The 12,600-nt window shown below is 40.2% G+C and overlaps 1 protein-coding gene across 1 annotated transcript in view; it reads right to left on the bottom strand.

The window, feature by feature from the left end:
* Window positions 1–5,810: 5,810 nt before the first annotated feature.
* The window catches only part of TOX (thymocyte selection-associated high mobility group box), a 229,457-nt gene continuing 222,667 nt past the window's right edge, over window positions 5,811–12,600 (bottom strand). Inside the window, exons 8-9 of the mRNA XM_009892768.1 lie at window positions 8,551–8,702; window positions 5,811–6,269 (exon numbers count right to left, since the gene is read on the bottom strand). Of these exons, the coding sequence (XP_009891070.1) occupies window positions 6,233–6,269; window positions 8,551–8,702 (189 nt within the window). The 3' untranslated portion in view covers window positions 5,811–6,232. The remainder of the gene's footprint in view (window positions 6,270–8,550; window positions 8,703–12,600) is intronic.

Here is a 12,600-nt window from a genome sequence, read left to right as displayed (position 1 = left end):
CAGTATTTAACAATCCGACAGCACTGATGGCATAAACATGGATCCAAGTGTTTCATTGTGAAGAAAGCTGGTATCACAAAAGCAACCTGCAGGTTTTGTGTCTGAAGAAGGCTTACATTGCCAGAGTTGCTGTGCTGGTATGATAAGGTGAATAGCCCCACTGCCCCTCATCACCAACCCATATTGTAAAGGCTTTGGACTTCTTTACTTCCCCTGAAACCTGGCACTTTGGGAGCACCGGGGTCAGCACATACGCTGTGCATAGAGATGGGAAGTTTTTCACTCTAGGTATCAAAGTGTGAGAAGCCAGAATATTCACTAGAGGTTTTCTTTCTCTTTCTTTTTTTTTTTTTTCTTTTTTTTTTTCTTTTTTTTTTTTTTAATACTGGAGCCATGCAGATTGTAAAGGAAAACTTCTTAGAAAGCTAGTTTAAAGCAGCATCTGAAATGTGTGATTCTTGGAGCCTTCAGAGACTTCTGTATTACAAAATGTGTGCCCATCCTGCTGTGAAACAGTAGCGCATGGAATATCACCCAGTTATATGTTTGATTTAGCTAAAGAACATACATTTTAAAAAGGTATTCATCCTTGATCTAGCCTCTTTTTTTCAAGTGGTTGTGCATCCACCGGGCTGCTTGGTAAATTCAGAGTTAAAAGGAAAAGTACTTCGTTTCCAGTTTGACAATTTCTGACCTAAACTTCCAGCCTCTGGACATTGCTGTGGGTCCTCTGGTTCTGCCTGCTGTGTGCGCTCAGTCTCTGCCGTCCGCATCCTCACTGTTCAGCTGGCTGGCGGTCTGGAAAACGCTGATGTTCTAAGGGTTACTGGATTACAATTGTTCTCTGCAAACAAAATTCACATCTGCTCTGACAACTTATTTCAGCCTGATGCAACTTGAAAAGGTCGAGATTAATCCCAGAAAATCAGACTTCTATTGGAAAGGCCAAATCAACTTTAATTGTAACACATGGCTATTTGTATTGGCGTTTAGCTGCGGCCGTTTGTCCTTCTTTCCATTGGTATTATTTGTTTCTGAGCTCTCTACTAAAGCCTACAATGCAAGCTGAAATGTTTTAAGGAACGTAACAACAACAACAGCTGACATCTTTCCTTTTACAGGTTCCCATTGACCCAGGGCATTTTGTGTGCGTGGCTTTTATGACTTTTGTTTATCAGCAGTCTGGGGGAAAAAAAAAATTCACAGAAGAAAATGTTGGCTCATTTTATAAAGATTAATAGCGTCTACTGTACTTTCACACACCCTCCAAGCCTGTTGGCTTTATCCATCAGAGCCCCGGGGGAGATGAACCACTTGCTCTGGAGTTCTGCCTCCTCTCAAACTTTGATGGTGGGTGCTAATGGGTTTAAAACCCCTTGGCCTTACAGCGGTTGTGAGCTGTGGTTTTCTGTGCTGGTGAGGTGGCCAAGAGCAGCACCCTCCCCTCAGCACGGGGACAGGTTGGTGTAGCACCTCTCTAACCACCCTGCCGGCTGCCGGCAGCTGCTATCAGCTCAGCCATCGAGCCGTCAACCGACATCTGAGCTCTCAGAACCCCTGAAAAGTGACAGGACGAGAGAGACTCATTTGGCAATACTTTGCTCTCACTGTTTGGCCTGGAGAAAGATACTCAAAGTGGTAAGATTGTTTAGCAACAGCTGGCAAGCACCCGGGTGTGAGCCTGATTTTCAGACATGACAGGCACTTACAGGAGTGTTGCCAGATACAGCTGTTTAAAAGCCTTAATAAACAGCAAGTCAATACTAATCTTTGCCAAATTAATCTTTTCCTTGACAGCCCATCAGAGCAATTATGCTCAGACTCGTTGTAAACACACAATTGTCAGAGGGTAAGGATCTTCTCTGCAGTATACTGTGGATTTTTGCACACAGCTTGTTTTCCAAATAGGAAGGTTTCCTTTTCTTTTCCCCTTCCTCTCTTTTTTTTTTTTTTTTTCTCTCTCTTCTATTTTATTTTCTAGCCAATTACATGTTTGCCAGCTTGGTATTAGCCTGAACGAAATTTCTTTGTAAAATGTCTATCGCAGCAAGCCCTTAATAGAATGTGAAATGATGACAGTCGCAGGATCCGTGCAGATGCACATTTGCTAGTGGGTTTCTCTAATTAGGCAGTAACTGTGACAGACTCTGAAATGTTACAAGTCATTGTTCTCACTTGTCCTCTTGTCGGTGGAATAAGAACTACATTTGAGTTGTGATTTAATGTGCTGCTGGGTAATAATAAAATACATGACTTTGCAAAGGAAAGCAAATGCTGCCTGTGAGACCTGACACAAAGCACCTCATGTTCTCCAAGGTGCTCTGCACCTCCTGCAGCACTGCCAGCACACTGCTATATTCACTAAATAATATTATATTTAAATGCAAAAGGACTTGAAGACACCAGATAAATAATTAACAGGGCAATGGCTTTCTTTCCCTCTTTCTTTCTTCCTTCCTTCTTTTCTTCCTTCCTTCCTTCCTTTCTTTTTTCCTCCCTTCCTCTTTCTTTCTTTTTCTTCCTTCCTTTCTTTCTCTTTCTCTTTTTCTCTCTTTCTCCCTTCCTTCTTTCCTTCCTTTCTTTGTTCCTTTGCCTTTCTCTCTCTTTCTTTCTTTCTACCTATATCTGTATCTGTATCTGTATCTACTTATGAATGAAAGTTCTGGGGAGTAACTCCTGTACGGATTACATACTGCTCTTTAGCTCCTTCTCACAGTGTGTGCAAAATAAGGATTTTTACCTACTCTGTTTCCCCTGAGCACAGAAAGACATCTCCGTGGATCTGCCATGTTTACAGGATTGGGTAAAAAGTAGGCAGATATAGTCTTGGAGACGGTAGCTCAGGTTGAGATGAAGTCTCAAAAGGTGGAGGAAGGTGGTAAGAGCATGTTTTACCTTCCAGTAATGAGCTCTTTTATTATTGGGTTTCCTGTTTACGGAAGAGCCTCGCAGGGAATATTTGGCAGAGACACCACTGGAATCAGGAACCGGTGTTTGGTGAGAGAGAGAGAAGTGGGCACGAATACATTAAGTTTCATTGTGAATGGCTGGGGCCCTCCATGAATACATTACTTACTGCCTGTGGAAGAATGGGGGGGAAGAAATCCTATAGCAGGTCCCTGTGAAGAGCTTCTTTGGGTCAGAGGCAGCAGCTGGGTGGGATTTCTGCTCTAACTTCTGTGAGTTTGGTGATAGAGGGACTGAGACTCGCATCACCAGAAAGGGGCGCACTGAGAGCAGCAGTAAATTCGAAGAGTTTTTCCTTTTCAAAACCTCTGCTTACCTTGGCGCAAGCAAATGGGATTAGCATCTTGCAGAGTGCATATGTTGCCAACCTTGCATTTTGCCTACCACTTTTTAAAAATAATTTTTTAAAAAATATTAATTTCAGTTAATGGAAGACATTCCTTCCCTTGGTTTCAATCACTTTGACAGACGTCTTTATCTTATTTACTTGCTGTTACTGTGTTGCTTCAATGTGTGGGTTGTTTCGCTCCTGTGGGCTTTCTCATTATCATCGTTATGACAGATGGTGACTTACAACCAGTGACTTGGGTATATGTGTTACTGCGGTGCCTGAGCCACAGTCCTTCAGCGAAGGATGGGGCATATTTTCATGAACTCCAGTGGAGTTTCATCTGCTTACAAAAGGATCTCAACCTTTTAGGCTCCATCTTTTGACAATTTGTATCCATCAATACGCAGCTGAAAACAAACAGCAGATTGCCCTTGGCCAGCAACCATTGCTTTTTTCCAAGGCGAGACACGAAGAACTGACATTTATGCATCAAAGTTGGATCTTTCCTTTGGAAGGAAGTGGCTTCAGTATAAGCCTGGTCAAAACTGCTGTTCTTCCAGCATAGCTGTCCCATTCGAACAGAGCTCAGGCCCAAAACCACACTCAAATCACCAGGCAGGTACGGAGCTGCACAGTAAACACACTGCAGGTTTCCCTTCTTACAGACTGAGAGACACCAACTAGCCAGAGGTTCATACAGAATAAGTATTTTATTCATGATGTATTTTTTTATTTACATTAAAGTTTTCTTGTATTTTGAACTCTGCTTGGATACCGAAATTAACAACTTTATGTGACTGCGCACCTGCTCTAAAAGAAATGGAGATAACACAGTTCTTTTCTGTAAAAGAAAAAGGAAAACTGCCTGTCAAAACCAAAGCTGATTTTTCTCATCCTCAGTAATTATCTTCTCTCTTTAGAATTAATATGAGTGGAAAATGTAGTTTACTATAATATAATAAATAGAAGACATTGGGTAATTAGTAGTGCTGGTATATTTCTAAAGTACTAAACAGACAAACAATAAACTGTGAATTTAATCACGAGTTCTCATACAGTTTCAAGACAGGAAAATTAGAGCTCTCAGCTACAGTCATTTGAGTAATCACATCTGATCTGCATTATTTATTAGTTATTACATGCCAAGTGATTCCGATTGTACATTGCCTGAAATCATTCCAAAGCAAGCATACCTTTGTTTCTGTTTTGTTTTTGAAGAAAATCAATGGCATTGCATAATGTGTATTTTATCTGAGTTGATTTCTTTATTTCACGTAGAAAATACAAATCAGCGGTACTCTCCATTAATTGGACAGGCATCCAGGATTAAATCCTCCAGAAATATGTTTTCAGAACTATCTCCAATCCAAAACATTGACAAAATACCTTATTTCAGATTTTTTTTAAATCACTTTCACTCTGGCTGTTAAACTTACCTTTCACTTTAGGATGCATTTGTGATACACACCCTATAACTCTGTAGGACCTTTTGCATGTATAATAAAATGGCTGAAGCATATTTGGTAATATTTCTGTTGGTAGTACTTTTATTCCACCTGACTAATTAACCAAAACTGATGAAGTTTCAAGAAGCAGCATTATGCCATTTTATTCAGTTAGTTTTGTTGGTTTAAGTCTTAGTTTTGGGCAACTTCCTGCTACAATGCTTTAAAAAGGGAATTACTTAAAATACCTTTTTTTTTACCCTTAACAACTAAAGAAATAGAGAAATAAGTATAGGTTACCTTCATTTTCTGCCAGTAAAGCAGGTTTGATGTTATATATGTCACTGTAAAAACTAAATAAAGTATTCACATCAGTTGTGAACAATTTGTGCCAGCAAAAGTTAAAGCGTCAAAGAAACCTCTTTAAAATGCTAACAAATTTACTTACAAACACCTATATTTATTATTTCATAAATAGGCGCAACAGGTTCCATAAAAAAGATTAAATACAGACACAGTATGAAGAAACAATAATACATAGCCATATGGAAAGGTTATAATTTAGCTGTCTCCAATCTGTTTCTGCATCTAATAAAATATCAGGTAAGCATTTGGCAGTTTTATACATAAAAGGACTTAAATGACGTTTACTAACCAGTACACATAAAGTGATTTTCTTTAAAAAAAAGAAGCATTTTTTAGGCAGTACAAAATAAATGTGTTTGCTCTTTATCAACATTAGTTTTTTTCCTAGGTTTTTGTGTTTATTTCATGAGACAAAGCCAATATTTTTAATCGATATCATTTGGGAATATTTTTCTTTTTTTTCTCCAAATACTTTGAAAATATAGAACTATTAGTCAGTTGCTTAAAAATGAAGTAAAAATATGAATGTTTGCCAATTTAACCCTTATTGTGAAATCAATAAACTGGAATGAGCCAGTTTCAATTACAATTAGCTACAAAAACATTCACATTTTATACTCTAGGAGAGTGTAACATAGATGCTATTTACAAACTTGCTATGACTGCTACATCAAGCCATTTAAAAAGTCTTTAGTAGTTTCATATAAACACCCATTATGAAAAACCAATGGAAAATCCAGGACTTTTATCCGAGACATCTACAGTTGCTAAGGCAGTTACTATCGCAGCACTTCACAGCAAAAACCAACATAAAATCTGAATGGTCCAAGTTTCCTTCAGGAAAGAAGAAAAGCAACGTCCGTTAAAGGATCTCAGGGTGGGAGTGGAAAGAAGAAAGAAAGAGAAAAAATGGGGGGGGGGCGGGGGGGGGATCCAGGAAAAGAAAAAGAAAGAAGCAAGACTATTTTTTCCAGAGTGGGTGACCCACAAGCTTAAATAGTCCTAAGTGCTTAGCAACTTGTATTTCCTAATAAAATGCAGAACTGCCTTGACTGCATAAAGCAATCCATGATGAAAAGACTTCCCTGCATTCCTCAGTGGAAAGGAGAGGTGTTTCAGATTTTCAGGTAAGGTAGAGTGCTTTGTCCCTCTGCATGCTGCTGTTCAAAGAGAAAAAGAACAAATGTTATTTTTTTAAAAAAATGTCAAATATTTAGTCTTATTGTCCCAAAAAAAAAAACCAACCCCACAACCCTACTTCATGCCATTAAGTCCAAGCATATCACTGAAGTACGACTGCATTGCTATGGCAATAATAAGAAAAATTCTAGTGCCATAGTGGGATGTAGCAACCCGGAGACCACATCTGGCTCTAAACTAAAGAGGACTGGGACATGGGCTTAAGCACTGGTTTGGGATCACCTGCACTGCGTTGATAGCAGTGACTATCCCTCTCTCACAAACTGCATAAGTACAGCTGAGGGTTTAGCACAGGTCTCAGAACGATACTCCATAAGCACCTGATATGATGTGGCCACTTTCCTTAGAGGGCAGAAGAACTTGGTTAGATGAACACAGGTGCCAGCCACTGGTATCTCTGGCCTATTTTATTTACAGTACAGACGTAGCCAAAACGTGTTGGGTTGGCAGATTCAGGTAAGCACATGCAAGGGAACACCAGACGCTTCTGGCAGAGCCAATTAGAACAACTCTCTACTGGACACCAGGCTCTACAGGAGACTTTCCACCGATGCACTGTGTCTAGCATACTTGTACATTCAGTTATTGCCGAGTTTTAGCTTCAGCTGAAACATACCAGTTCAGAGCAAAAAGGAGTCATTTACCAGTTTCTAATTTGGAACAGTCTGTAGTGGTCAGAAAAAGATACATCATTTAAAGCAGAAGCAGCATCACTGATGAGGCTTGATTCACACTGCAGAGATTTTCTGGGAGAGAGGCTTTACTCTTAATCTCCTGCTCACTTGCCAAAACCCAGGCACCAGTTCTGCACTTCCACAGCTTTACAGTTTACTTGGTTTGGAGTCTGGGAGCAGCACAGAGCAAGCTATGCTGCACTGGCAATTTATGCCAATGCTAAAGCTAAGATTGGTTAAGTCCATGCCCACAGATTCACAAAGGCATATCTACAGGGTATACACAGGGTCTGCTCAGAGAAAGCTTCTGCTGATGCACAGTGGGCACCCAGAGGGCACTGCTGGCAATGATTGCACATTGCTTTTTCCAGAAGAGACCAGGATCAAAGCTACAGGTGGCTTTGTTTGACAGAGGACAGTCTATTCAGAGCTCAGTTTAAGTGGGTATAAAAGTCAGTTGGCTGAGTAGGCTCCTACGAGGACCTGCAGACATTATGGTGGCACAGCACAGGAGTGAGACTGTTCTGCTGAACAAGTGGGCAAGTCATGAGGCAACAGCCATAGGCACGGGGGAAAAGTGATGCTGCTGTGCAGACTAGTTAAAATCTGCCTCCATGTCAGCAGGTTTTAGTCAAGGTGTTATTCTGACCTAGTAAGCAGAAAGATTTTTGTTTGGTTCTAGTCCAAGTTCCAGAAAAACTTTAAAACAATAATGCAAGTTAAATTCTCTGAGTAAATGTAATGGGTGAAACTGGTCTTTAGTTCTGCTTTGTGTTCATTTGTCTGGGCTGGATTTGACACTTTGGTAGAAACCAAGAGCTTTTATCTGCCTTTGCCTTGGGGATTCATGCCAAAGTGAAGGGGAGGTCAGGCTGGTGGGCATGTTCACAAGGCACAGCATCTATAATTTAAAACTCAAAAGATACCTTCTGTTCAGAGTCTTAAATGTTTCCAGGCAGTTCCTGGGACAGTAACGTGGCTCCATAAAAACCATGCTGCAGAGGAGCTGAGGGTTTGAAGGGGCTACCAACCTTATGGTAGGGGCACAGAGCTCCTACAGGTATGGTGTTTTGTTCCTGATTACAATCATGTGATCTTCATGCCATTCCCTTCCACATATCTTGTATTCCATGCATCCCCCCTGCATCTCCCTGATGTGGGTTTTCATCACCCAGACTAGTTTCCACTGGCAGCAAGGTCTCCTCAGCAATGGAGTATTTGGAGAAAATAGTTCACCCCATTTGCCTCTCAAGTAGGAGACAGTGATCTTAACACTTCTTTCCTTCAGCTTCTCCCTAAGATTTCAGTTCTGATTTTCTAATGAATGGAAGTTCTCTAAGATCAAAGCGTATGTGCTGTGATAGGGTGACAACAATGTTTAATGAATATACGTCTTGAAAACTTGTTCTGCCACAACAGTCTAACCGCTGAACAAATACAGTGTTGTCACAGATGCACTTCTGAAATACTGTAGGGAGACAGGCAACAAAGCTGTTTTCAAATTCTCTATCAGATACTTGTGTCATAAATGTTGCTCAACACAAGGTGGCATTCACTGGCTGCTTACCCATTACTGCAGTAGTCATTATTCCAGTCCACAGTCTGTGCTGGAGGATTTCTGCACCCTGAACGAACGTACTCCATTGCTTGGGTAACAACTTGTGCAGCTGTTGATGTTGGATTGATGATATTCTGATAATCAGGCTGAAGAGTAAATCCCTAGAGGAGAGAGCAAGTACATTACTATGTACAGAAACGAAGCAAGGGATCAGTGCATTTAACAAAACCAAACGGTGTGTACTGTGCAATGGTAGAATACTTCTTTTCCAGCTGTAATTTAGGTTATCAAACTTAAAATAGGAAAAAAAAGCATAGGTGCTTTCTAAGTTTGAAAATCTTTCTTTGGTTTGAGAAATGAAACACTGCCAAAACGCTGTTAGCTATTACACAGTCACAGGATGGAACTAAAAGGGACAGAGCAGAAACAATTCAAAACCAAGAGAACAACTCAATCAACACTGGGGTAAAAAGGTCTGTTTGCTCCTTAGAGCTTCCATTTAGATTAAACGTAAGGACACACACAAGTCGTTAACTCCCAGAATATGCAACAGAATCTTTTTGAAGGATGTAGGCAGCAGGTGGCTGACTGTTTTATTAGACTACACCTATTCACATATTGTTCTCAAAACCCTTTTTCTTCATTCAGTCACAAAGGGACCATCTGCTGCTTCTTTTATTTGTACTTCTCTCTCAACTAAACAGAAATTCAACCAAAGCTTTTTAACAGTTGTTGAACTAATGTAGTGAAAGTAGCACAGAATAACTTGCTTTTTGAAACCAAGAAGACAAGAAAAAAAAGTGGAAGTTACAAAGAGACATCAAACCTGCTCCCTGAAATATCTGCCATATGAAAAGTCATAATAATTTTTAGCTCTTTTGATACACGAGGATGTTTAAATGCTGTGTTTCAAAACCAGGAGAACAATTGAAATTTGAAGGCTAGTGTATCTGCTTCACCCTGGATAAATGTACATCATGTTCCTGTAAAGTTAGAAGAACTACATTGGGTAAAAATATGGGAATGCTGTACAAAAGCAATTGATGTCTGCTGAAAAAAACCAGACCAAACTCCTTCTTGGGGCAAAGGCATACAATTTCCACTCCAGTTAACTGGATATGTAGCTGTGAAATCAGAAACTGAACTTCAACCAAGATACCTAGTTTGAAAATCCACTCCCTCTGGCCAAAGTCCACATAAAGAATAGACAGGATTAAAGCTCATAGCTTTTAGTTTTACATTCTAGTGGATTATGTGTGATCGCTTCATATACACAGCCTTCGTTAAGACAGGAATTTTGAGAAGAGCTGTTTTTCTTCTGCAGGTTTAACAACTCGGCCACACTACCTTTAATGAAGATAAATGAGTATTCTCAGTTTCCACCTGGCCCCCTCCTCCCCCAGAAATGAGCTTCCTTCAAACGTAACATGCCGCTTCCTTCTTCACATCTCTCTTTCTTGGCGCATTATACTCCAGCTCTTCACTGGAGGTCCTGTGGGTGTTCTGCCCTGCCGTGCCCCTCTTGTACACTGTCGCCTCAATCTGCTCATCCTGACTGCAGATTTTCACCTACGCTGTAAATGAGTGCAACTTTCTTCCATAATCTCTTCCATATGGAGAATATCCCATTGTCACACCTCAGTACCTTAAATGCTCTCTGAAGCCTCACTTTGTCCCCGATGACTCCAAGAAAAAGACAGTTAGTCGTGGGCAAGTTCGTGAACTGAATTCAGTATCTTGTTGTCCTGTAACATATACTGCCCTGCTAATAAAGTAAAATAAGCCCCACCCACGGTGACTGCAACCCCCGTGATCTGTACCCCTTTGCACCGGGCTCTGAACTTGCACATCAGGCTGCATAAACAACTCCCACGCCTGCAACGAATCCAAAGGAAACTGTAATTGAGCAGACTTCCCGATGACTTTAATTGGAGTTTCGTGTAATTAGAAGGTAGAAAAATCGGTTTTGTATATCACCGTCATCGTTTTTATACAAAACATCACCCACAAGGCCTTTCTAATTTAGCTGTAAGAGGAAACTAACCACAGAAACACATCCTACCCTCAGGCACTCAGGTTTACCTTTGGTAGCAAAGTCCCTGAGCAATCTCTTATCGGTCTTCATGAAACAATCATATATACAAGAAAAACACTATGTGGGGCCAGTAGCTCCAGCAGTGCTGTAGCGAAGCATGCAAGTGAGCAGGGACAGAAACTCAAGTAATCATGAAGCAAGGAGGGACAGTTCCCCAAATCAGATGAAGAGACCATCAGTGCAATATCCATTTCATTTCTTCTGGACTTAGGACAAATAAATAGCTTAGATACGGGAGGATGGTCCTGTGGTTTAAGTGTAAGCTTATAAGTGGGTGGGGACTTATTCTCATATTTTCTCAGGTTTTCTATGTGACCACAAGCCAAATTGCTTTGGCTGTCTTCCAGCGAAGCACGTGTGCATTTGCGCTTGGACTGAATTGATATCTCTCATGGTAAGGTTGGGACCATGGATCCGACCTTTATTCTCCTATCTGCAAAATAGCGGGTAACGACACTTTCATCTTGAGCCTGGCAAGTATGTTTAGTTTATAACTGGCTGGGATTGGGGCCTGTTTCTTAGGACGTGCTCACGTGATGAATTTTAACGTGGTGCAGAGGTATCTGAACCAGGCTCCAGCTCCAGAAGCAGCTGAGCTGCTGCAGCTCATTGGTCCCACTGGGATTGAGGGCTACTGGAATACCAGCAATGTGGGTGCTGGAAAGCATTCTTGTAAAGGGAAAGTAATTTAAGAAACCTGAACTCAATATGAAGGACTGATAAAGTATGGTGATGTTTAAAATGTAAACAATAATTACTTCAGCTTTTTCATCAACAGAAAAAGCTCTGGAAATATAGATCTGTACAACAGAGGGAGACAGCCTTGTACCAGGCTTGTAGTAAATATTTGTGTATTATTTATTTAAGCCCTTAACAAACAATGATGAAATAAAAAGTGCTCAGAAAATGAGTGCTTCGAGGTCTAATTAAACAATGCTGAATGTTTTTGCATTGTAATGCTCAAGAGAAAATCACCAACTGTTTTGCAACATGCCTAGAATTTTAAATTTCATTTTCTTGTTCCAGATTGAAATAAAAATAGGGAACTTGATAAAGATTAATTCGATGTCAGGAGGGACATTTGCTCTTTAATTAGATTTCTGTAGCCCTAGCAGTTTCGTTGTGCCACTGTAGCAAGTCCTAAAAAGCCTGCAGCAGAACTAAACAGTGATCCTCATCTCCACACTTTACTGGGAACTAATTTCATTTCCTGCCTGTCTGGAGAGGTATTTTCAACAGGCATCAATGTTTTTGTCTTCACAACTGATTTATTCATCAATCTCAATGTGATATTTTAAACCTTTAAATTACATCCAAATCCTAAAGCATCTGTTTATTACACAAGGAAATTGAAAATCTGTCTGTGTGATATCATACAAAGATTTTTCCTTAAGGTTATAAAGGAAGTTGACAGATATTAATGATTTTTTTTTTTCTCTTGACCTCATTCGAAGACAAAGCTTAACAAAAAAGAGGAAGAAATCTGGACAAATACAGCAGGTCCATGAGTTTACTGTATATAATATATACCAGAAAAAATGAGGCTATTATTTTTGGCAGGCTATGCAATCATCTTGCTGTATACATTTATTTTCTAAAGGAAAAGAAATATCTAAAAGTAGACCGAAATGAGTTATTATTTAAAAAAAATAAAAAATAAAATGTGACATACATTAATCTTCTGCTTCTTTGTTATGCATACACTTGCAGCCATGGCTACTAGACATTAAAAATGTAGTTTTGCTTGCTCTACCTGTGAAACGAAGTGGGACAGAGAGTGTAATGGGACTCACCATCCCACCCAATGCTTGGGTGAAGCATTTTAAGCAGGGAAGAAGATGCTTCCAGTAGGTCTACTTAAAAGGGTTCCTTAACTAGGACAGGGTGCATTTGGGAGGGAGTGAATCCTTAGTCTCACGACCCTCCACACAAAAAAGCACAGTACAACAGGCCGCAGAGGGGGG

The sequence above is a fragment of the Charadrius vociferus genome, unplaced genomic scaffold, assembly GCF_000708025.1.
Source record: "Charadrius vociferus isolate BGI_N301 unplaced genomic scaffold, ASM70802v2 scaffold79, whole genome shotgun sequence".
In the NCBI taxonomy this organism is placed as follows: domain Eukaryota; kingdom Metazoa; phylum Chordata; class Aves; order Charadriiformes; family Charadriidae; genus Charadrius; species Charadrius vociferus.
The sequence above is the reverse complement of the archived record's forward strand: the minus strand, read 5'-3'. Positions and strand labels throughout refer to the sequence as shown.